General features: G+C 40.4%; 1 protein-coding gene and 1 long non-coding RNA gene across 2 annotated transcripts in view; one reads left to right on the top strand and one right to left on the bottom strand.

Moving 5' to 3' along the window:
• LOC124255051 (integumentary mucin C.1-like) overlaps positions 1–20850 on the top strand; it is a 44490-nt gene extending 23640 nt beyond the window's left edge. Inside the window, exons 2-4 of the mRNA XM_046688891.1 lie at positions 15819–16401; positions 18217–18356; positions 20527–20850. Coding sequence (XP_046544847.1) covers positions 15819–16401; positions 18217–18356; positions 20527–20673 — 870 coding nt within the window. The 3' untranslated portion in view covers positions 20674–20850. The remainder of the gene's footprint in view (positions 1–15818; positions 16402–18216; positions 18357–20526) is intronic.
• On the bottom strand, positions 11497–15899 carry LOC124255052. Its single transcript, XR_006892613.1, has 3 exons — positions 15817–15899; positions 12570–12576; positions 11497–11508 (listed from the first exon to the last, which is right to left on the bottom strand). It is a non-coding gene; the product is annotated as an uncharacterized LOC124255052 (long non-coding RNA).
• Positions 20851–27155: the final 6305 nt, after the last annotated feature.

Genomic DNA, 27155 nt, shown 5'->3' with positions numbered 1-27155 from the left:
TATACAATACTACACAAAGTACTATATACAATACTACACAAAGTACTATATACAATACTACACAAAGTACTAATATACAATACTACACCAAGTACAATTTAAAATACTACACTCAAGTACAATATACAATACTACACAAAGTACAAAATGCACACTACACAAAGTACAATATATAATACTACACTAAGTACTATATATAATACTACACTAAGTAATAATAATATACAATACTACACATAGTACTATATACAATACTACACAAAGTACAATATACAATACAACACTAAGTAACTATATACAATACTACACTAAGTAATATATACAATACTACACTAAGTACAATATATACAATACTACACATAGTACTATATACAATACTACACAAAGTACAATATACAATACTACACTAAGTACTATATACAATACTACACTAAGTAATAATATAATAATACTACACATAGTACTATATACAATACTACACACATAGTACTATATACAAAACTACACTAAGTAACTATATGAAATACTACACAAAGTACAATATACAATACTCACACATAGTACTATATACAATACTACACATAGTAATTATATATAAAACTACACTAAGTAATTATATACAATACTACACAAAGTACTATATACTAATACTACACAAAGTAACTATATACAATACTACACAATGTAATATATACAATACTACACATAGTACTTATATACAATACTACACAAAGTACAATATACAATACTACACAAAGTACTATATACAATACTACACAAAGTAACTATATATTAATACTACACAAAGTACTATATACATTACTACACAAAGTAATATATACAATACTACACATAGTAATTATATACAAACTACACAAAGTAACTATATACAATACTACACAAAGTACTATATACAATACTACACAAACCACTATACTCAGTACTATATACAATACTACACACAAAGTACTATATACAATATACAATAATTACACAAACCACTATACTCAGTAACTATATACAATACTGCACAAAGTACTATATACAATACTACACAAACCACTATACTCAGTAATTATATATACAGTACTACACAAAGTACTATATACAATACTACACAAACCACTATACTCAGTAATTATATACAATACTACACAAAGTAATTATATACAATACTACACAAACCACTATACTTAGTACTATATACAATACTACACAAAGTACTATATAATGATACTCACACAAACCACTAAACTCAGTACTATATACAGTAACTGCACAAAGTAATTATATACAATACTACACAAACCACTATACTCAGTACTATATACAGTACTACACAAAGTACTATATACAATACTACACAAACCACTATACTCTAGTACTATATACAATACTACACAAAGTACTATATACAATACTACACAAACCACTATACTCAGTACTATATACAATACTACACAAAGTACTATATACAATACTACACAAAGTACTATATACAATACTACACAAAGTACTATATACAATACTACACAAACCACTATACTCAGTACTATATACAGTACTACACAAAGTACTATATACAATACTACACAAACCACTATACTCAGTACTATATACAATACTACACAAAGTACTATATACAATACTACACAAACCACTATACTCAGTACTATATACAATACTACACAAAGTACTATATACAATACTACACAAAGTACTATATACAATACTACACAAACCACTATACTCAGTACTATATACAATACTACACAAAGTACTATATACAATACTACACAAACCACTATACTCAGTACTATATACAATACTACACAAAGTACTATATACAATACTACACAAACCACTATACTCAGTACTATATACAATACTACACAAAGTACTATATACAATACTACACAAACCACTATACTCAGTACTATATACAATACTACACAAAGTACTATATACAATACTACACAAACCACTATACTCAGTACTATATACAGTACTACACAAAGTACTATATACGATCGTTATCAACAAACACTTCAACACAATACACAGTTCTCTCCAAAGGGTCACCTGGTACCTTCAGTCATAAATTACGCATCTGTACATTAAACATTAACCTCACAGCCAGCTGCAGCATGTATGGAATACTGTAAGGGACATTGTCGCTATGTCGCATTGTCGCGTTGTCAAAAACAAGTAAAGTGAGGCAAAATAAACCAAAACGCGACATGCGACATCGCGACAACGCGACATTTCGCCCATTTGTCGCATTGTCGCGAAGTCGCGTGTCGCGTTTTGAATAATATTTTTCTATTCCTCCAAGGGACGACGACGCGACATAGCGACAATTTTCAAGGTCAAAATATGTCGCATTGTCGCGCGTCGCCCTATCTAAGATGTGTAAAAGAAGCCTAAAATTGACTAAAACGCGACACGCGACAATGCGACATTTTTATGTCGCATTGTCGCGTCGCGTTTTCGCCCTTTTCGATTACCGGTGCGCATGCGTAGAAAGTCAATGAGTCTACGCATGCGCAGGAAATGTTATACTCTATTACACATTTCAGTGGTATTTTGTTACCTCCAATGAAGTAGTACGCGTAATCACAATGGGGGCTGCTTTTCTTGAACTTAATGGAAATCTTTCATTGTTGCTTTGAAAATTATTGTATATATTGTAAATGTATTTGGCCAATCAAGTGTGTTTTAGCATCAAGACAAATTATTAGCGCTACTATTCATTGTAATCACGGCACACGGCGACTGTGTCATTCAAGGCTGGGCAATTTGCTGAGCAGAGTTGTGTCTCTTAGTCACACCAGAAAGCTATGATCATAGGTTCTAATCCCAGCACCATACACACTCGTCACTTTGGACATTTCACCAATATCAAGCTCACAGGTTGTGAAAAAACTCAAATATTGTTAAAATTCAGGCCACATCGGCAGAAACATCAAGTGATGTCCACGAATGGGTCACTATGTTCCACAGTGCGGCTCTTCTGAGACATTCTCAGTACAGTCCTGTCCGACGCTGATGAACTTGTTCAGCCAGCAGTGGATGGATACCAACTAGAATGACATGGTAATATCACTTAACCATCCAGAACCTCAAAGACAGTTTTGGTCGACTTTGAACGTGATATTGTTCTTGGTTCTATGATTATGATTATGATTAAAAGCGGTCGAATCGCTTGGCAGAGTTGCGTACCCTTGGAGTGCCAGAAATCAACCCTCGCTCGCTCGCTCGCTCCCTCCCTCCACTCCACTCCCCGCTCCGCTCACTCACTCACTCCACTCCGTCCCGCTCAGCTCAACTCCACTCCAAACATCGAAAAGTAATCATGCTTGTGATAAAATCCGCCATAACTAATGAAACGCGACACGCGACAATGCGACAACGCGACATTTTGATGAAATGTCGCGTTGTCGCATTGTCGCGTGTCGCGTTTTGTTAAAATATTATGTACAGTATGTATCACTCACTCACTCATTCCACTCCACTTCGCCCACTCACTCACTCCGCTCCACTCCCCAATGCCTCTCCACTCACTCACTCACTCTCTCCCCTCCCCGCTCCACTCACTCCACTTCTCTCCGCTCCACTCCACTCCGCTCACTGACTCACTCCCTTCCCCGCTCCACTCACTCACTCATTCCTCTCCGCTCCACTCCACGCTACGCTCACTCACTAACTCACTCACTCGCTCATTTCACGCCGCTCCAATCCACCCACTCACTCCTCTCCGCTCCCCGCTCTACTCACTCACTCACTTAGTCTCTCATTCCGCCCCTTCCCCGCACCACTTACTCACTCCGCTCCGCTCCTTTCAACTCCGCTCCACTCACTCAGTCACTCCGCTCCTCTCCCCCTCTCCGCTCACTTACTCACTGCGTTCCACTCCGCTTCAATCACTAACTCCACTCCGTTCACTCATTTCAATCCACCCACTCACTCCGCTCCACTCCCCGCTCCCTCTCCACCCACGCACTCCTCTCCGCTCCACTCCGCTCCGCTCACTCACTCCCCACTCCACTCACTCAGTCACTCATTCTACTCTACTCCACTCCACCCACTCACTCCGCTCCACTCCCCGCTCCCTCTCCACTCACTCACTCCGCCTCCCCTCCCCGCTCCACTCACTCACTCGACTTCACTCCCTTCCGCTCCACTCCACTCCGCATCACTCCTCTACCCTCCGCTCACTGACTCACTGACACACTCCACTCCCCGATCCACTCACTCACTCACTCATTCCTATTCACTCCGCTCCACTCCACGCTACGCTCACTCACTCAGTCACTCACTCATTTCACGCCGCTCAACTCCACTCCAAACATCGAAAAGTAATCATGCTGGTGATAGTTTATAAAATCCGCTATAATAGAACAGATAACGCGACAATTTAGACAACGCGACATTTTGATGAAATGTCGCGTTGTCGCATTGTCGCTGTCGCGTTTTAGTAAATACGTTATAATACATACTATACTCAATACTTTAAATAGCGCGACACGACGACGCGCGACAACGCGACATTTCATGAAAATGTCGCGTTGTCGCATTGTCGCGCGTCGCGTTTTAGTAAATACCTTATAATACATACAATCCTCAATATTTTAATAGCGCGACATGACGTATGACAACGCGACATTTCATCAAAATGTCGCGTTGTCGCATTGTCGCGTCGCGGTTTAGTAAATACCTTATAATACATACTATCCTCAATATTTTAATCCAGTGCGACACGCGACGCGTGACAACGCGACATTTCATCAAAATGTCGCATTGTCGCGTGTCGCGTTTTAGTCAAATACGTTATAATACATACTATGCTCAATATTTTTAACAAAGCGCGACACAGACGCGTGACAACGCGACATTTCATCAAAATGTCGCGTTGTCGCATTGTCGCGTGTCGCATTTTAGTCAAATACGTTATAAAACATACTATGCTCAATATTTTAATATAGCGCGACACGTGACGCGCGACAACGCGACATTTCATCAAAATGTCGCGTTGTCGCATTGTCGCGTCGCGTTTTATTAGCTACCGTGGAATTTCAAAACTATTACAAGGATGATTATGTTTAGATGTTTTAAAGGGCTAAGATACACAGGATCGAACTCAGAGTAATAATAAATGTGGCCGTGAAGTCTGTGGGTTAAGAGTTCTTGGTTAATGGAATGGATGTGTTGAAACTGGCCATTTTGCTGAAAATTATTATGACTGAGTAGGTGTATGTTTGAAACGATACAAGTACATGTGTATCGCTTGGTATATTATTATTATTATTATTATTATTATAAATAATATAGGATTCAAATAGAATTGAAAAACAGACATCGGAACACATTATTGTAATGAAATATCTTGCTAATTTAACAAGTTCCGTAAACATTGAGTGAGTGAGGGAGTGAAAGTGGAGAGGAGAGGAGAGGAGTGGAGAGGAGAGGAGAGGAGATGAGCGGAGAGGAGAGGTGCGGAGAGGAGAGGTGAGGAGAGGGGAGGAGCCGAGAGGAGAGGAGTAGAGAGGAGAGGAGAGGAGAGAGGAGAGGAGGAGGAGGAGCAGAGCGGAGAGGAGGAGAGGAGAAGAGCGGAGAGGAGCGGAGCGGAGAGGAGTAGAGAGGAGAGGAGCGGAGAGGAGCCGAGAGGAGAGGAGCGGAGCGGAGAGAAGAGGAGCGGAGCAGAGAGGAGTGAGAGAGGGAGGGTTGGTTTCTACCTCTCCAAGGGTACGCAACTCTGCTAAGCGATTTCATCGTTTCTAATATCATAATGATAACAGTCCATTTGTATGGCGTTTTCCAAAGAAGAATATCACGTTCAAAGCCGGCCTAAACTGTCTTTGAGGTGCTGGATGGTTAAGTGGTATTACCATCTCATTCTGCCTGGTATCCATCCACTGCTGGTTGAACAGAGGCAGATGTCGGACAAATTCATCAGCGTCGGACAGGATTGTACCAAGAAACACTGTCAGGAGCCACACTGTGGAACATAGTGACCCATTGGAGGACTTCACCTGATGTTTATGCCGATGTGGCCTGAATTTTAACAATATTTGAGTTTTTCAGAACCTGTGAGTTTGATATAGGTGAAATGTTCAAAGTGATGAATGTGTATGGTGCTGGGATTCGAACCTATGATCATAGTTATCTAGTGTGAATAAGAGACACAACCCAGCATAGCAAATTGCCTCGCCTTGAATGACAGAGCCACCGTGTGCCGTGATTACAATGAATAGTAGCGCTAATAATTTGTATGGCTGCTAAAACACACTTGATTGGCTATACACAGTTACAATATATAAAATAATAAAGCAACAATGAAAGATTTCCATTAAGTTCAAGAAATGCAGCCCCCATTGCCATTACGAGCACTATTTCATTGTAAAACCATTGAGGTAACAAAAGACCAGTGAAGTCTGAAATAGAGTATAACATTGTCTGCGCATGCGTAGACTAATTGACTTTCTACACATGCGCACCGGTAAATCGAAAGGGCGAAAACGCGACGACGCGACAATGCGACATATAATATGTCGCATTGTCGCGCGTCGCGTTTTAGTCATATGTTATAATACATACTATACTCAATATTTTAACAAAGCGCGACAATGCGACAACGCGACATTTTGATGAAATGTCGCGTTGTCGCATTGTCGCGTGTCGCGTTTTAGTAAATTTTTAGGCTGTTTTACAGATATCTTACATAGGGCGACGCGCGACAACGCGACATATTTTGACCTTGAAAATTGTCGCTATGTCGCGTCGCCCTTTGGAGGAATGAAAAATATATTATTCTAAACGCGACACGCGACATCGCGGCAATGCGACAAATGGGCGAAATGTCGCGTTGTCGCGATGTCGCGTGTCGCGTTTTGTTTAATTTTGCTTGTATTTGAGAGGGCGACAACGCGACAATGCGACAACGCGACAATGTCCCTTCTAGTATTCCATAAGCATGGCCAATAAACCCACACATATTCTATCTGTCTATCGATGTAACGTATTTGTACAACACCATCACCATCGTGGTGGAAAACAATATGGTGTATAAACTCAATATAAACCAATTACGTCTCAGTGCTTGCAGGTAATATTATACGAAGCGTTCCAAGAGACAGGATCTCAATCGAAGTTCAGCTATTCTGGTGTCTCCAACGGATCCTAGCTCTAAACAGGTGGTTGAAGCGTTCGTTCGTTACGCTGAAGACCCGGGTTCGATTCCCTACATGGTAATATGCGTGAACCCATTTCTGATGTCCCCGCGCCGTGATATTGCTGGAATATTGCTAAAAGCGGAGTAAAACTGAATTGACTGACTGACTGACTGACTGACTGACTGACTGACTGACTGACTCACTCTAAACAACTGAAAAGAGTTCACGTACGAGTTGTGATTTATTCCGCTTTCAGAATTTCAGTTACAATAACATCTGAGTATTAACACGCTTTTGTCGAACTCGCGGATATAACGAACTGGTTTGTTCTGAAACTCGATGTAACTTTAAATCGAAATGCGTCTAAGGAACTGCCGTTATAACGAACTCGAATCAGGGACTGTCAATAATTTATGGCGGGGGGTGGGGGTGGGGTGGGGGTGGTGGTGATGGTGGTGGGGGTGATGATGATTTTAATTGGGTACACCATTTTGTTCTGGGGAGCTAGGGGTGGGTGTCAGCAATTTTGTACACATGTACTAGGGGTGGGGCAGCAATTTTGTACATACAAATTTGTTACATACTATGCTTAGAAATTATGGGAGGAGGGGGGTCATTGAGTTTGTACATGACATGCAGGGGGGTCGCTTATTTCGTGCATAAATTTTAGGCGGGGTGGGGAGGGGAATCATTCACATTGTACATGCTTCTCCATAAAAATCATCATCACCCCTCTAGCCATAAATTATGAACGATCCCTGAGTACTCCCTGTTGAATTCGTCAGAACCGTAGTTTAACTCCGCTTTTAGCAACATTCCAGGAATATCACGGCGGGGGACCCCAGGAATGGACTTCACACACTGTACCCATGTGACGAGCGTGTCGAGCGAACCACAATGGTAACCACGCTCACACACCCCACCCCACCCCACCCCCCATACACAAGTAAACACAAGTTTGAATAGACACAATTTAGCATTACAATGGTATTGTCTTGGGCCCCGTTCCTGAAAGCGATCGTAGCGCTAAGGTGATCGTAACTCCCATACTTTAACATAGACTTACGACAGTCGTAGCGCTACGATCGCTTTGAGGAACGGGGCCCTGGACTATAGCAACATTCTTTTCAACATAAAACACGGGCAATGGCAATATCTTTTTACAATTTATAACATGGGCTATACCGAGAGCATTTACTATTTGATACAGGGGCTATGAGCTCAAATTTTAAAACAAGCACTGTGTTATACACACATACATATTTACAGTTTATGATAACGTCAAATTTCTTTCAAATATTGCTTGATGATGTGAATCCATTACAACTGCGAAGTTGACCCAGTCAAGCAACATATGCTTGACGGTGAGTGCTTTACAAAGAGGGATTCAGAGAGGAGGCTTGTCCTCGTCGGTTTTGATCCCCTACTTTGACTTACACCATGCATTCCCGAAATATTTTAGGGGAACAATTGACTAGACTTAGGATATGTACATGACGGGTGCCATGTGGTATCACGTCCTAGCATTATGATTCACTGTGATTCATAAACATTTGGCCTGCCATGGTAACGCATGGTGCCAATCACTGGATTGCCTGGTCCAAATTCGAATTGTTTACTCTACTTAAGAAGAACCAGAAGTGATATCATACACTACTGCCTAGAAGATAAATCCCTCACCCCTTCAGTCTCTCTCTCTCTCTCTCCCTCCCTCTCTCTCTCTCTCTCTCTCCCTCTCTGACGTTCAGCGTCTTGCGCACAGGTTGAGCACCCGTTGAAAACGCGTGTTTAACTTGCCGAGATCCACAACGAATGACCTTGACCTTTGCGTGAGCCGTTCAAGTTAGAGACACATTGATCAATCACAGAAATAACGAACCGTAAGAATAAACAACTACGTAAATCTATACTTAATGGGCTGCCCATTGACGTGTGTTCCCCAGACCATACACACAAGCTAACTGTATAAGCTCTAATATCCTTCATGTATATATGCCCCTTGTTTATGACAAAGAGCGTACGCTGGGGGGTACTCTCTCGGAAGGTAGTTCAGGATGTTGGACGGACGAAAGACAAAAGGTCAGCGGTAGAGTTGATGATGACAGCAGCCAAGTTTATTATGGTTGGGGAGTAATGGTCAAAATGGTACAAGTTGATGGTAATAACGTGACAGAACGCACACCGGGACCGAGTGGTCAATGTTCCCGGTGTGGAGACCCGCTCTGTCACTTACGAGCACAGACGGAAATCTGACGGCGATTCTTCATCGTCAACGTAGTCCTTGGCCGACGCCATTGTCGAACAATCCGTCCGCTTCTGTCGATGATCTTATCCGTCACCTGTGCACGGAGACCGTCTCTCTGACTGATCATATCAGTCAGGTTTAAAACACAGGGACATTACGCCACGTTGTGCAAGGTCACTGACCTATGCACATGTACATACGTAAGATCCGGCGACGTAGGGAGGTGTTAATTGACATTTACTGATATCATTGTGAATTAAAGGTCCTGTCCGGAGGATGTTTATAAGAGGGCACATACCGAATGTTTGCTGCATGCACTGAACAGACAAAGTAGATATAGTTTCGACCTACTTTGGACACACATTGAAACAATTAGCTAGGTCGTTTGAACGTATGAAGTTTGAAAGAAACTTACTGAAATGGTTTGCTCTATGACATTCCTAATGTTGGGTATCACTTGCTTGATAACAGTGGTAGCATCTGCACCGAAACGAAGCACCCGTTGCAATAAAGAAGTTGTCTATCCATAGAACACATTGTTCCTGTTCAGAGACACAAGGCAGTTCCAACACGATTGTTATTGAGTAGGTCTACTATAGGGCCTGTAAGTCTTGTGAGGCGCTACCGCCTCTGTGGTGTAGTGGTTAGAGCGTCCGCCCGGAGAGCGGAAGGTCGCGGGTTCGATCCCCGACCGCGTCATACCAAAAGACGTTAAAATATGGTACTTGTCGGTCCCTGCCTGGCGCTCGGCATTAATGGGTACAACAAGGACTGGTCGGCTCGGAGTCAGTATAATGTGTCTGAGTGGGGTATTCATGCTTCACTGCGGCATGGTATCTCAGTGGGCTAGCACTATAAAACCAGCTTCAGTCTGGGCTAGTACAAGCAGCCGCACATACACATACACACGCAAGCACGTCGTCATATGAGAGAAATATTCTCAAGCACGACGTTAAACCCAATTCCACCACCACCACCACCACTTCCGGTACTAAGCTGGTTCCCGGCTCCCTTTGCGAGACCCAACTTGCGATATGCGAGACGGGGCCGAGTTCACTTCCAGTACCATATTCCGGTGACAAGCGTATATTCAGGTGAGTGAGTGATTGAGCTGGGTTTTGCGCCGCTTTTAGCAATATTCCAGCAATATCACGGCGGGGGACGCCAGAAATGGGCTTCACATATTGTACCCATGTGGGGAATCGAACTCGGGCCTTTGGCGTGACGAACGAACGCTTTAATCACCCCGTATCTTCAAGAACCAGTTCTGGTTCCAAATTGCGCGAACGCCAAAATGAATTTACTAGATCGGACCAAGTGTACAACCATGCTTGGCTGTCACAGCTGTTGACAGCCGTAATAGTTGGCTAATTTGGGGATGGTTAGATCGGAAATTTGTTATTCCTGCAAGGATTATCGGTTCCTTACTGTCAACTGACAACTATGAGACCATTCGAGAAGGTTTGAAACGTTGTTTGTCATCGGAAGTACTAAGGTCTCGCGAAGTGCCTTAAAGCTTTTCCGTGTCTGGAAGGAGAGTAACTTGTTGTTTTGCACTTGATACTTCGCAACGCCTTACTCTTTCTGCGGTGGTAAGATTCTTATCAACGTTCAAGCAATGATAGTCAGGTACAAGATTATTGATCACTTTTTAAAAAGCTGATAGTTCGTGGATGTATCTTCTTCCGCTTAGTGGCTTAAAGGTTGTTTCGTTGTATATAAGGGCAGTGGAGTAGAATAGTGGTTAAGCGGGTTCGATTTTCTACAAAACGCTAAAAACGAAGTAAAACTAAACTTACTCACTCACTCACTCATATGGTTCGAAGTGCATCTAGATCGTGATGTATGTATGACTGTTTCTTTGAGCATTTGTCCCAGATAAATGATTCATACGTGGTTTCCAGTCTTTGCATGGTACGTCATTAGAGTACGTCATTGGAGTACGTCATTGGAGTACGTCATTTCACGAGCAGTATCCACGGAATACACGACCAAGAGGCGAGGTGAAATTGGGTTTAACGTCGCGCTGGAGAATATTTCGGTCACATGACGACGTGCATGCGTGTGTATGTGTATGTGCGGCTGCTTGTACTAGCCCAGACTGAAACTGGTTTATAGTGCTAGCTCACTGAGATACCATGCCGCAGTGAAGCATGAATACCCCACTCAGACACATTATACTGACTCCGAGCCGACCAGTCCTTGTTGTACCCATTAATGCCGAGCGCCAGGCAGGGACCGACAAGTACCATATTTTAACGTCTTTTGGTATGACGCGGTCGGGGATCGACCCTGCAACCTTCCGCTCTCCGGGCGGACGCTCTAACCACTACACCACGGAGGCGGTCGACACGACCAAGATGTTTGAAATACAGTTTTGGAATAGGAGTTGATGTTAAGCCACTTTTCGGACCAGGTGCATTTTCTACTCAGGTCTTTATTTGGAACGCAGGTTTCAGTGAGAGGGTCTTCAACAACTACATGTAGTGATGTGTGTCATCTGCAAGGAATCTGATGTTACTATCTATGAATTCAACTATATCGTTGATATAAACAATCCAAAATCAGCGGGCCTAAGACAGATCCTTGTGGTACTCCAGGCATGCAACCACATTGTGGAATTCGTTAAAACACGGTGTGGACGAAACACATCTCCAGATAAGGGTTATATCAGATTTGCATGCAAAATACTATAGATATATATATCAGTTTGAAGAACGAAAGAAAGTTAACAAATAGATTAACTGCATACTTTTAATTCAATGTTAAGTGATTAACTGCATGGCTTTTCATGTAAAGGGGCAAACCACAGTGAGTAGAATTAATGAATCAATGCATTTAGCGTACAACAAGACCAATAAATCTTTATTAGATGTCGAGTTTTATGTTTTAAATGTTCATTTTAAAGAATATAGACGATATTTATGTTTACTTAGACTTCATCACCTACCCCTTCTTTGTAATGTAAGACGAAAAGATGAAAATTATGCCTCAACAATATGTAAAATGTGTAACAATAATATCCCAGAGGATGAATTACATTTTCATTTTGTCTGTGATGCATGTGTTATGTTACGTAGTTTTTATCTACCAAATTTTGATCAATATCCAAATATCATTAAGTTTAAAAAGTTAATGCAATGTAATGATACCAGTATTCTTCTAAAAACTGTGCAGTTATTAAGTATGCTCTCGTGATCAGATCAATGCCTGACCATCCGATCCCGTTAGTCGCCTGTTACGACAAGCATGGGTCGCCGAAGACCAGTTATTGTTTTGTCCAGACTCGTTATTTACAGACCGCTGCTAAATAGCTGGAATATTGCATAGTGTGGCGTTAAACAAAACCAACCAACCAATCAAAAGAATCCATTAACCTCATTACGCTGACGGTCAGGCTAATTAATAAAACACTATTTCGCAAGCTGACACGTTCCCTCAACATGGATGTCGTTAGTATAATTACTTCAATTCACTTGTTACCGGTGCACTGCCGGGGAACAGGGCTTTAGATGATTGTTTGGACTCAAAGTATGGGACGTAAAATGTGGCATGTATATGATGTTTATAATTACTGTGAACTAATTAGCTTAACTGGATATTGTTTGTTCCATTTTCCCAAGTAAATATGTGATTGGTTTTAACTTATAAATAGTATAGTATAGTCTTTATTCGTGTAAATGTAGGCCATCGGCCCATGGTACAACGTTATACATATAAATGGAATTGGCTGTAACGGTTTAAAAGTGAATTGTTATCACGGAACGATGATGTGAGTGAGTTTAGTTTTACGCTGCTTTTAGCAACATTCCAGCAATATCTCAGCAGGGGACAATGGGCCTCGTATATTGTACCCATGAAAGGAATCGAACCCGGGTCTTCGGCGTGACGAGCGAACGCTTAAAATTACCAAAAGGCTACCCCCACCGCCCTCGAAAGATATATTGCTAAAAGCGGCGTAAAAACCAACTCACTCACTCACTCACAACAATGTCAATCATTCCTAGTTTATCACAGTCACTGTTTTTCTTTCATACCCATCACTTGCTCATAATCAGTAGACCAACTGCATCCAGGTGCTGAAGGGGTGTCTTTTCACGGCGGTGAAGCTGTTCCTTGTGTCAGACAGGGCGTTGTTCTTTCTCTTTGTTATTCAAGCCTTCTTGGATGGAAGACGTGATCTGCGCAAATTTCGCTCTCTCCGAAACTTCAATCATGTGCCACTGCATGATCTGTCCACACACCTCCAGTACACACTTTCATTCATTGTTTTTAGCATACAATAAGCCGTCCAGGAAAGGAAGTATTAGTGTTTGAGAACATTGCTTGAATCAGCTGATTTATTCTTAAACAGTGTTTCAAAACAGTGTTGTTGTTGCGCACTGACACTCAGTGACTTAAAATAGCGGTAACCCTTACTGAAGGGGAGTGGACCAGTCCATTCATTAATTTGGCCCAATTAGGTCCAACCAGCATGACCCAATTAATTAGTGTGCTATTTTTATCTGCTTTTTGGGAATTCTGCCTTTTGGGAGTACTGTGTTATGGGAATAAACCTCAGTAACCCATGCTCGTCGTAAGAGGCGAGATTGGCCTTTCGGTAAAAACGTTCCCTATAACATGCAAACGTTCATTCCAAAAGTAAATCTTCGGAAATGTAACGCCAATGCGCATATTCCCTGGCTGAGACTTCTACTACTAAACACGACCTGCTCTTATATGTTCCGAATATAGCAAAACCCATGTCAATATATCGAGTTTCCAGAATGGCAACGTTAGAGCAAATGTATAGTTTGTGTGAAGTACGTCAGTATTGTATAAAAATATGAAATGAATGTTCCTGTAGATCACGTTCAGTAAGTGTGAGTATTGTTATACGCCGCTTCTAGCAATATTCGAGCAATATCACGGCGGGGGACACCAGAAATGGGCTTCACACATTGCACCCATGTGGGGAATCGAACCCGGATCTTCAGCGTGACGAGCGGACGCTTTAAACACTAGGCTACCCCACCGCCCTACGTTCAGTAAGACAAGGCTGAGTAGCAATAACAAATAAATGATTAAAGGTTGTCACCCCCTTCAATTTTTTTTATTGGAGAGAGGGTGTGGGGTGGGGTGGTGTGTGTGGGGTTGGGGTGGGGAGGGGTGACAACCATTATTGGCATGAGTATATGTTGTTGAGAAAAGGAAGAGTGACAAGTGTGATAAAACAAAACTTACTTGTTGTATGAAGAAATGAATAGCGTATCGAGACACACTCACAATTCTTCTGTTGATAAGTTACTTAAAGTGAACTGTTTAGTAGACATTGCAGCATCGGGGACGTGGTGGGCGAGCTGGCTAAGGCGCCAGGCTAATGATCCAGCGAACTTGAGGTGACGGGATGGAGCCCACCTGTGACCGGGTGTAAAAAACCTTGGAGTCAACTTTGCGTGCAGGTTCTTTCAGTGTTGTCACAGCCTCTAGTGTACAGTACACAACCCTGTGCATTTAAAAGAACCCACGAATCCGTTGGTATATGACCAGATGGTGGCCACATGAATACGTGCAAACACCTAGTTGCGGGTACATCAACGTGCAGTAAACTTGGACAAAGTACTGTGACTATGTGTCCAGTCCACCCAGCTGTGAATGGGTACCTCGTGAGGATGGGAAAGCCACATTAACTCGGTGCGCCTAGTGGCTGCAAGAGTTGTATGATCCCGAAGGGAGTTATTTACTAATTCAGACAAGGTTTGGAATGCTCACACATTGTACCCACACTACGACTCCACTAGAGTTTACTGCAGCTAATACAGCAGACAGCATATCCAAAACTGGACATCCCACGCCTTAAAATTTGATACGACTTTTGACGCTAAAACATTTTGGTTATACTTGTGAGTTTTACGCCGGACACAACGATATTCCAGCTATATGGCGGCGGTCTGTAAATAATCGAGTCTGGAACAGACAATCCCGTTATCAACAGCGAGTATCGATCTACACAACTGGACTACGGTGACATGTGTCAACCAGGCCAGCGAGCCTGATTACCCGATTCCGCTGGTCGACTCTTACGACAAGCATGGGTTACTGAAGATCAGTTCTAACCCAGATCTCCATGGGTGGATATGCTCGGGAGGCAGGGCCTAGAGAACAGGTTTTCTTTACGATTGGGGATGTGTCAAACTCAGGTTCCGCGCTGAGGAGGACATCATCACCCAAATGCAAAGCAAGATTGCCATGACATCAGTTTATATACTGTGCATAAGGGTGTAACGGTGGACAGTGTAAATATTTTTCAGAAGCATGTGCTACGGACAGCATAGATGCAGACAGTGTCACGTGCATAAAGATGTTTGGAAAGGTGAATGAACGCAATGACATGAATCAAACAATGTGACTTTTGTTTACAGGCAACTCCTCGGAAAGACATGTGTGGAAGTCGAGTTTGTGGTATCCACCAGATCTGTGTTCCTGTTGAAGCAGGATCGACCCATATTTGCCTTGGGATGACTCTCGGAACAACAGCTTCAACAGCTAGCACAACTTCAGTCACAACGTCATCCACCGAAACATCGGCATTCAACGTGCCATCGACTTCTCCTGCAACTCCCGTGACGACAACACTTGCCACACCCTCCCAGTCGACAGCTGCCCAATCGACGCCTACAGCCACTACAACAGAAGCTTTAACTACAACAAACTCACCCACCACTGCTGTGGCAACGACACCAGGTGTTTCCTCGGTTGCTACTACCTCTACAACCGTACCTACAACTTCTACAGACGTGCCTACAACTTCTACATCCGTGCCTACAACTTCTACACACGCGCCTACAACTTCTACACCCGTGCCTACAACCTCTACTGCTACGTCGACCGTGACAACAACCTCCACATCCAGTACAAGTACAAGTACCACTACAACTACAACAACTCCAATGACTACTATGACGTACGACTGTGCAGTCACGAGTCTGTCAGTAAACAACAACGGTAAAGAATTATTCTTGTCTCAAGATGCTTGCCTCTAGATTCTGGTGTCTAGATTCTTGTCTCTACATTCTGGTGTCTAGATTCTTGTCTTTAGATTCTGGTGTCTAGATTCTTGTCTCTAGATTCTGGTGTCTAGATTCTGGTGTCTAGATTCTTGTCTCTAGATTCTGGTGTCTAGATTCTGGTGTCTAGATTCTTGTCTCTAGATTCTGGTGTCTAGATTCTGGTGTCTAGATTCTTGTCTCTAGATTCTTGTCTCTAGATTCTGGTGTCTAGATTCTGGTGTCTAGATTCTTGTCTCTAGATTCTTGTCTCTAGATTCTGGTGTCTAGATTCTGGTGTCTAGATTCACACACACAAACACACACACACACACACACACACACACACACACTTGACCAAACCATAATTATTTACCTTGGCATGATTCCAAAGATAAGTATTGCATATGCAGAGTCCAAATATCATGCCTATGTCATTAGAACTGGTCTCGACAAGGAGAACCTGCCATTTCAGATTGGTGTCGGAGCGCGGTGTAATCTTTGTAAAGGAGATGAGCCAGCGCTGTTGGGGAACTGTGTTGTACATGTCAGGTTAGGCCGGTAACTCTCCTCCCTATTGAGCAGAAAATCCATTTGAGTTAAAAACAAACAAAAAAGCAACGAACAAAGCAAGTATCCTTGGAATATTCCCCTTTTGATTGGAATAGACTCTGGCCTCATCAACTTCTCTAGTTCAGTAAAGACTTGAATAAATGAATGTCAGTACAACCAAGTGACTTCAGAATCCACTCATGAGCTCTTGTAGTCAAGGTTACAGTGACATGTTTCGGCCTCTTCCAAAATATATTTTGATCCCCTTGCATTCCAAACATCCTTTCCTCGCCCCGTTCCGATCTCTAAAAATCATAATATCGGAACAGCAGTGCAGTGACACGAGGTTTGTCATACGCCCTGTAAAAGTTGTATTTCCCCCCGTCTCTTCGAGATACGTGAACCTCTCTGCTTTCCTGGGAAGGAGCATTGTGCTGCCTTTACCGAACCATGGAGGAACACCTCCTGTATCCATAAGCGAACTGATACAGTGAGTGAGTTTAGTTTTACGCCTCTTTTAGCTATAGTCCAGCAATATCAGGGCGGTAATCACCATGTGGGGAATCGAACCCGGGTCTTCGGTGTGATGAGCGAACGCGTTAACCACTAGACTACCCCACCGTCACTGAAACAGTGACATAATAATGCTTGGGCACTTGGGAACATTTTCGAATACAATCAGACCCTGTTGTTTATTTGATTTTGATTTTGATTTCTTAATAACACGTTTTGGCAGTCTTGTGTGATATGTCACTAAAGTGGACAGTTATTTTCTTATGCATGGCATGATCGTATTCACGGACCCATGGTACCGATCCCTTCTAGAACTTTCTGGAACCTTTCTTTTTATTTGAGATGGCTCATCATTATCACTCTCATCCTTCGACTTCAGTATTTTCAAAGTTTTTATTGCTTGATAAATATACTTTTCTTAAGCCTCATCTTCTTTAAAGCAACTATTGATCCTTGAAGCCCTAACAATCTTTTTGGCCCCTTTCTGATCCACGTAATTAATATAACTGGATGTCCAGTATAATGACACACGATCTGAAAGACTCTGTATTTGTATTGTGTATTCAGACAAGCACTTTGGTGAACGTCTCAGGATCAGTGAAAGGTAAGTAGTATGTGTCATCGGACCAAGAGAGAGTGTAATATTGTCTGTTGAAGTTATGTTTCCTGACACGCTTCCTTCTAATTGTAATAATTATTGTTATTACAGAATGCGGCACGTATATCGGGTGTTATTTCGATGATTGGGGCCGTGTTCTTCCATACGGTCACTTGGTCGATAGGTCTACTATGACATCTGAGAAATGCATGCTGAATTGCTATGGCAATTATTCCCACTTTGGAATTGAGGTAGGTCGCATCTCAGAATCTCTTCTTTTAAGTAAAGCAAAACTGTACTGTTACCTCTAAATCTTTAATGGGGCGTTTTGAAAAAAATGCTTACTGGTATTTTACTTTGACAAAAGGGTCACGAAAGTTATTATTTCGTCAAGAGACAACCAACCATACCATAGTGCTGCTTCAAGTATCCTTCCATCTGTTTGAAGGGGCGGTGGGGTAGCCTAGTGGTTAAAGCGTTCGCTCGTCACGCCGAAGGCCCGGGTTCGAATCCCAACATGGGTACTATGTGTGAAGCCCATTCTGGTGTTCCCCGGCTGTGATATTGCTGGAATATTGCTAAAGGCGGCGTAACACCCAACTCACACACTCAAAATTGTTTAAAATGTATGGCTAACTGATTTCAAATTAAGATAAGAGATTGATCATCATGGAACATGTAACCATTCCTTGGTGAAGAAACACTCTTCCTTTCTGAAGTGACATCACCAAGTTCATTCTAATATTTTGAGGGTAGGTAAACATTATTCTACACGGTTGGCATGAAATGAGAAAGACAGGGCAACTATCCCTGAAACCTATATTCTCGTGTAATGGATTTTCGGACGCTCAGGAACACCATTCTTTTCCCACCCGTGAAGATACGAATTATTATTGGTCTTTAGCAACCCATGCTTGTCGTAAGAGGCGACTAAGGGGATCGGGTGGTTGACACATGTCATCGTATCCTAATTGCGTAGATCGATGTTCATGCTATTGATCACTGGATTGTTCGGTCCAGATTACATTGAGTGCAGTGTTAAAAAACCACAACCAACCAAGTAACCTTCTGAAAAGTAAAGGTGAGAGGTTACTGAGACGATCGTAAAATCCCGAGGTTTAGCAGTTGTTGGCGACAACAGGACTACCTAAGTTACCCATTTGTGTTGGTCCATCCCCATGAGTGCGGCGTTAAACAACAAAACATTGTCCCCCCAATTATTGCATAAAAATTAGAAAACATGTCACTTAAAGTAAAACTTTGTCTGAAAAACACGGCACTAACCAACTATTTACAACATTTCCGAGAAGCATCCCACCTCACTATAACGAGAGCAAAATCATATAATCCGAAAATGATACAAATTGTTATAGATCATAGATGGTTTAAAGAAATATTTTCATGAAAAGTATCCCCGAAATTATCCTTAACTTCTTTTGCTGAGTATACCTTTGAGTACACCTTTTCTTTGAGTATAACTATCGCGTACACCTCCCCGAAAAGGCAAATCCAGAACCTAGCTACAAGATGTTACTTTGTGCTTTGACGGGAAGCAGCAATACTTAGAACGTGCTGCTGTACATAGACGAGAGTTTATTCAGTATAGAGACCAAATGTCCAAGTGAATTCATTACAAACAATAAATACATACAGCGTGGTGCTAGTTCTGAAGCTGAACAGATGAAGGGTATACTATCACAATAATGAGGAACACATAAGCTTCTTTGACAAATTTTGAACACTTGATTGCGATTAAAGAATCTTTGGAATTGAATATATACATGAGTACATCTGTGTATGGAAAATATTTTTATCTCAAATCATAATACATGCTAACTATGTACATATTTATCATTTCCACAATACATGTTAATAATTACATGTATGTACATATTTATTGTTTCTAGCATCCTACCATAATACAATGTATATATTAATAATTATGTACATGTTTATTATTTCTAACTTTAAACCAAAATACATAGCAATAATTATAAACATATTTATTATTTCTAACATCTTATCATAATGCATAGTAACAAGAATGTACATATTATTTCTAACGTCTTATCATAATACATAGCAATACTTATGTACATATTTATTATTTCTAGCATTCTATCATAATGCATAGTAACAAGAATGTACATATTATTTCTAACGTCTTAACATAATACATAGCAATACTTATGTACATATTTATTATTTCTAACGTCTTATCATAATACATAGTAATAATTACGTGCATATTTATTATTTCTAACATATGACCATAAAACATAGCAATAATTATGAACTTATTTATTATTTCTAATATCTTACCATACAATATATCAATAATTATGAACATATTTGTTATTTCTAATATCTTATCATTTATGTAGTAATAATTATGAACATATTTATAACTTTATTTTCCAGGATGGAACCGAATGTTTCTGTGGTAACGAAATCAAAAGTGGGTACAGCAAGAAGGGAGACAATGAATGCCCCAAGACATGTCCAGGTGATTCCGGCAGCAGGTGTGGAGGTCCATGGAGGATATCCATCTATATGATAGTACCCTGAAACGTGACATGTAACTGACAAGAAAGAATATAATGCCCCTGAGGCTAACAGTTGTGGGTTATTGACGTTGAATATATGTCAATGTATATTCGTGTGTTTTCGAATCCAATCCTTGTTTGACATCATTGTGGAATTATGGATGAGGAGTGTATTGCAGCTTTGGTTCAGAGTCAATGATGTGGGCCATAGACAGTTTTCTTTTACACTGAATAACTTAAAAGTGAATATTTTCAGCAGTTTCCTTATGCTTGCTGTTGGTTCAGAAGTACTCAAATCCATAAACTCATCCATCCGTCATCTGATGAATCTACCCATCCATCAACCAACCACTCCAGCAGTCACCACCCAAACAACCAAATCATCTACAACCAATCATACACCAGACAGTCCTTGCACCCAGCACCCAACCAAATCATCTACAACCAATCATACACCAGACTGTCCTTGCACCCAGCACCCAACCAAATCATCTACAACCAATCATACACCAGACACTCCTTGCACCCAGCACCCAACCAAATCATCTACAACCAATCATACACCAGACTGTCCTTGCACCCAGCACCCAACCAAATCATCTACAACCAATCATACACCAGACACTCCTTGCACCCAGCACCCAACCAAATCATCTACAACCATTCATATACCAGACAGTCCATGCACCCAGCACCCAACCAAATCATCTACAACCCCAACAAATGCATCCTACAAACAACCGATCCATCCACCCATCCATCCATCCACCCATCCCTCTATCCATCCTCCCATCAATCCACTATCATACACACCAACCAATTGATCCACGCTTGATGATTGCATGCATGGAATAGCCAGGTATATTAGTAAGGGATGTCACAATTTACATATTTATCATACCGACAGACTGAGGCCAGCCTTAAAGTTGTCTCCTGATAATTCCAAGGTTAGTGCTATGTAGCCAAGACATGTGAAACTATTCAATTATTTCTTGAACGTTAACCTCCTTCAAAATCAACAAATCATTATACATTTTCAGCCTGCCCGTGCATCTGCCACTTTCAACAATTAATGTTTCGTACACGAATGTCCCCTGTCGTTAATCACGCCCACACGTCACAATGACAAGTGCAACTCCATCGTCACTTCATCTGTACACTGTTTTCAATTTATATACATATGTTTGCGACTACATCGCTAGCCAGTCCAGTATTCTATCTGCTTGTGTTGGGACGGCGTGGGTAGGATGAGCCTTCCGTTTGTTTGTTTGTTGTTTAACGCCGCACTCAAAAATATTCCAGCTGTATGGCGGTGATCTGTAAATAATTGAGTCTGGGCTAGACAATCCAGTGATCAGTGAGTAGTGAGTTCGGATTTACGCCGCTTTTAGAAATATCCTAGCAATATCACTGCGGGGGACACCAGAAGTGGGCTTCACACAGTGTACCCATGTGGGGAATCGAACCCGGATCTTCGGCCTGACGAGCGAACGGTTTAACCACTAGGCTACTCCATCGCCCCCAATCCAATTATCAACGGCATGAGTGTCGATCTAAACAATTGGGATACAATGACATGTGTCAACCAAGTCAGCGAGCCTGACCGGCCTGTCCCGCCAGTCGCCTCTTACGACAGGAATGGGTGGGTTGCTAAGGGCGAACTCTAACCAGGATCTTCACGGCTACCGTCCGTTGGTAACGCTCGGAGGTAAAGCTGGAGCTCACCTCATCTCATGTATGCTTGAGCCCGCATCTCTGCTTATCATTGTACTTGTGATTTCTGAACGTGTGATCCGCTTTTTATGTATATTGTTGTAAAAATCGTGCGTATTAAACATTCTCAAACAGTGAAGGCGATATTTTTCTTGTTTCCCCAAAGTGCTAGTCCCCCCGTCGCCATATAAGCATTGACACTATTTATGAAGCTGGTCTGCTGATTATGAAAAGTGAGCATATTGTAAATCTGGTGATGAAAATGCGATACGTAAATCATTTTTCAAACTGATTAAGACGTACACCACTCCTCATTTATACTCAGCTCTTCTATGCTTTGGGTAGAGGTTGGTTGGTTGGTTGGTTGGTTGTTGTTTAACGCCGCACACAGCAATATTCCAGCAGTATGATGACGATCTGTAAATAATGGAGCCTGGACCAGACTATCCAGTGATCAACAGCATGAGCATCGATCTACGCAATTGGGATCCGATGACATCGGCTATAAGGTGATGTAAAACTGAGAAACGGAATCAAGTAAGACTTAGGGGTATCGGCTGCGTTCGTAAAATATCTCCGTGCAGGACATTCTTTCATCATGGTCTTGCAAGAATCGAATTACTGAACTGACTTTAGAAGAGTGGGGATAAGTGCAGGATGTAAATAAAGAACACATTCCTTCACATATACATGTTGAGTAGGGTGTGTGCTACACAAGACCGTCGGATCAGATACTTATAATATCAATCACTGGTTTGACTGGTCCGTGATTACTTACAGGCTTTGTTTGTTTTTTAACGCCGTAATTTTCCAGCTCTTTGACGTTGGTCTGTAAACAATCGAGTTTCGTGCAGACAATCTAGTGATTGACATCATGAGGATGGACCAACGCAAATGGGTAACTAAGGTACTCCTGGTGGCGCAGACAACTAAACCTCGGGATTTTACGAGCGTCTCAGTAACCTCTCGCCATCACTTTTCAGAAGGTTGGTTGTTTGCTTGGTCGTTTAACGTCGCCGCACTCAGCAATATTCCACCTTTATGACGGCGGTCTGTAAATAATCGAGTTTGGACCAGACAATCCAGCGATCAACAGCATGAGCATCATCTACGCAATTGGGATACGATGACAAACCACGTCAGCGAGCCTGATCATCCGATCCCGTCAGTCGCCATCTAACCAATGTATTGCTTACCAAGTTAATGATTGTATATGGATTAAGAAACTAATTGGTTTATTCACAACGTGTCGTGAGTTTCGTGCAAGAACACCCATAAAAAGCGTTTTTCATGATGTGTACGTATTTTTTATTTCATTTTTATCTTCTTATTTCCGAGATATACATTATGTCATACATGTTCATATAAAATATACTTATAGATCATACAATAGCTTGTAATGTTCTCATCTATTATATTTTAGCATATTCAACTATTATAGCTTATACATTATATATTTGTACATCAGTAAGCAAATTGTGGAAAAATGACCAAAACCATAGGAACATTGACTACTATATGTAAATGAAATGGATCTCCATGCCTGATAGTATTTTAGTATTAAATGGCTTTTTATACATTTACAATTGGATTATAATCCCTTTCTGCTCATATTTTAATTTATATAAAATGTTGTTTTAAATTAAGCAGATAACGTTTAAGGGCTTATTGTTTTTTCCTTGAATCCAGATATAATATCTTCTGATGTGAAATTAATATATCCTTCTCCCACCTTTTCTGACCATTTAGCCAAATCTTTCCACACTCTGTTTGAATGAATACAGTCACTAAGTAAATGTACAACACTCTCAGGTACCTTTTAAAAAAAAGAACATAAAGGTGAATCAATATATCTAATCTTATGCAGAAAGTTATCATTTGTCAAAATAGTCTGAATACTCATGTACTGAAGCCATTTTAAATTAACACTTTGTGTACATCGAAGTGCCATTAAATAGATATTTTCCCTTCTATTGAAATCTTTTTAAATTCCTCTTCCCATTGAAGTTGACCGGTTGATTTAGTGAATATAAATTGGCATAGTGATTGGTAGTAATGCTTACTCCCTTTACTTCAATTTATTTTGGAAATGTTGCAGGGGAAGATAGGTAAGGCAAGTATGTTGTTCACATTATGGAAGGTGAAGTTTCTCTTCTTTACATATTCATTTAATGCACGTTTGAGTCCAAGGTGTCTAAGGAAATGATGTGTAGGTAATGGCGTAGGATGAGATCACTGATTGGCAGAACACCTTTACAATATTGGGTGACATGTCACTGGGAACGGCTACCGTGACAACACTCTGGAGGCATACGTGCTGTCATTTGTGACATGGACGTCGCTTTGTGCTTCTTGATGCCAATGCAGGAGAACACATAACTCGTATTGCTACTGAGTATCTGGAAAACACAGCCCCCTTACTCTGACCAGCACTCAGTCCAGACTTGGCACCCATCGGACATGTCTGGGATGTATTTGGTCAGCAACTATCGACCAGCCTCAACAAACATGGCCCTGTCCTGCATGAGATAGAATGAAGAAAGTTCTCATTGGGGTTTGCTTAGGAACCTGCCTGGTGGAATCCGGGATTATCTTAAGAGTAGAGGTGGACTCAAAGATAACGTCACCCAAATGTGTTTTGATATCAATTATAGCAGTACGAGTTCATAAAGTTAACTTTTACCAACGAGTGTTGGTATTATGTTTATATAATGTTACCATCAACATATAATGTTACAATCTACATATAATGTTACCATCAACATATATTGTTACCATCTACATGTAATGTTACCATCTACATACCATGTTACCATCTACATGTAATGTTACCATCAACATATATTGTTACCATCTACATGTAATGTTACCATCAACATATTATGTTACCATCTACATGTAATGTTACCATCAACATATAATGTTACAATCTTAATATAATGTTACCATCAACATATATTGTTACCATCTACATGTAATGTTACCATCTACATATCATGTTACCATCTTCATGTAATGTTACCATCAAAACATAATGTTACCATCAACATATTATGTTACCATCTACATGTAATGTTACCAACAACACATAATATTACCATCTGCATATAATGTTACATCTACTTATAATTTTACCATCTACATGTAATGCTACCATCTACATATAATGTTACCATCAACATATAATGTTACCATCTACATATCATATTACCATCAAAACATAATGTTACCATCAAAACATAATGTTAAAGTCTACATATAATACTACCATAAACATATATTGTTACCATCTACATGTAATGCTACCATCTACATATAATGTTACCTCTACATATAATGTTACATCTACATGTAATGTTACAATCTACATATATTGTTACCATCTACATGTAATGTTACCATCTACATATAATGTTACATCTACATGTAATGTTACCTCTACATATAATGTTACAATCTACATATAATGTTACCTCTACATATAATGTTACCATCAACAATATTGTTACCATCTACATGTAATGTTACCATCTACATATAATGTTACATCTACATGTAATGTTACCATCAACATATAATGTTACCATCTACATATAATGTTACCATCTACATATAATGTTACCATCTACATATAATGTTACCATCTACATATAATGTTACATCTACATGTAATGTTACCATCTACATATAATGTTACCATCTACATATAATGTTACCATCTACATGTAATGTTACCATCAACATATAATGTTACCATCTACATAATGTTGTTATATAATCTACATATAATGTTATACACATATATGTTACCATATCTACATATAATGTTACCATCAACATATATAATGTTACCATCTACATGTAATGTTACCATACAACATGTTAACATATAATGTTACCTACATATAATGTTACCATCTACATATATGTTACCATCTACATAATGTTACCATCTACATGTAATGTTACATCATCTACATATAATGTTACCATCTACATATAATGTTATCTACATATCTACATATATCTGCATGTTACCATCTACATATAATGTTACCATCTACATATATATAATGTTACATCTACATATACTGTTACCATCAACATATAATGTTACCATCTACATATAATGTTACCATCAAAACATAATGTTACCATCAACACATAATGTTACCATCAACACATAATGTGATCATCAACATATAATGTTACCATCTACATGTAATGTTACCAACAAGACATAACATCATCTGCATATAATGTTACAGCTACTTTTAATTTTACCATCTACATGTAATGCTACATATAATGATATCATCAACACATAATGTTACCATCTACATATCATGTTACCATCTACATGTAATCTTACCATCAACACATAATGTTACCATCAACATATTATGTTACCATCTACATGTAATGTTACCATCAACATATATATTACCATCTACATATAATGTTACCATCTACATATAATGTTACCATCTACATGTAATGCTACCATCAACACATAACGTTACTATATACATATAATGTTTCTATTTACATATATTGTTACCATCAACATAAACTGAACGCCAAAAGAAATGTTACACCTCTGAACATTAGAATATCCTAAAATGGTATATGGATAGAAGATTTTGGTTCGGTATGTTTTAACAACCAATCATGTAACTCTATTGAGTCAAAACATCAGACGGAGGAAGTCATTGATAATTAGGATATCGACATGTTTGTTTAGGTGGGGTCCATTGTCCTATTTTCAATCATGTAAAAATTCAAATCAAA

Source organism: Haliotis rubra, unplaced genomic scaffold (genome assembly GCF_003918875.1).
Source record: "Haliotis rubra isolate DU_JTF1 unplaced genomic scaffold, ASM391887v1 Scf590, whole genome shotgun sequence".
Lineage (NCBI taxonomy): Eukaryota > Metazoa > Mollusca > Gastropoda > Lepetellida > Haliotidae > Haliotis > Haliotis rubra.
This window is presented reverse-complemented; position numbering and strand designations above follow the sequence as displayed.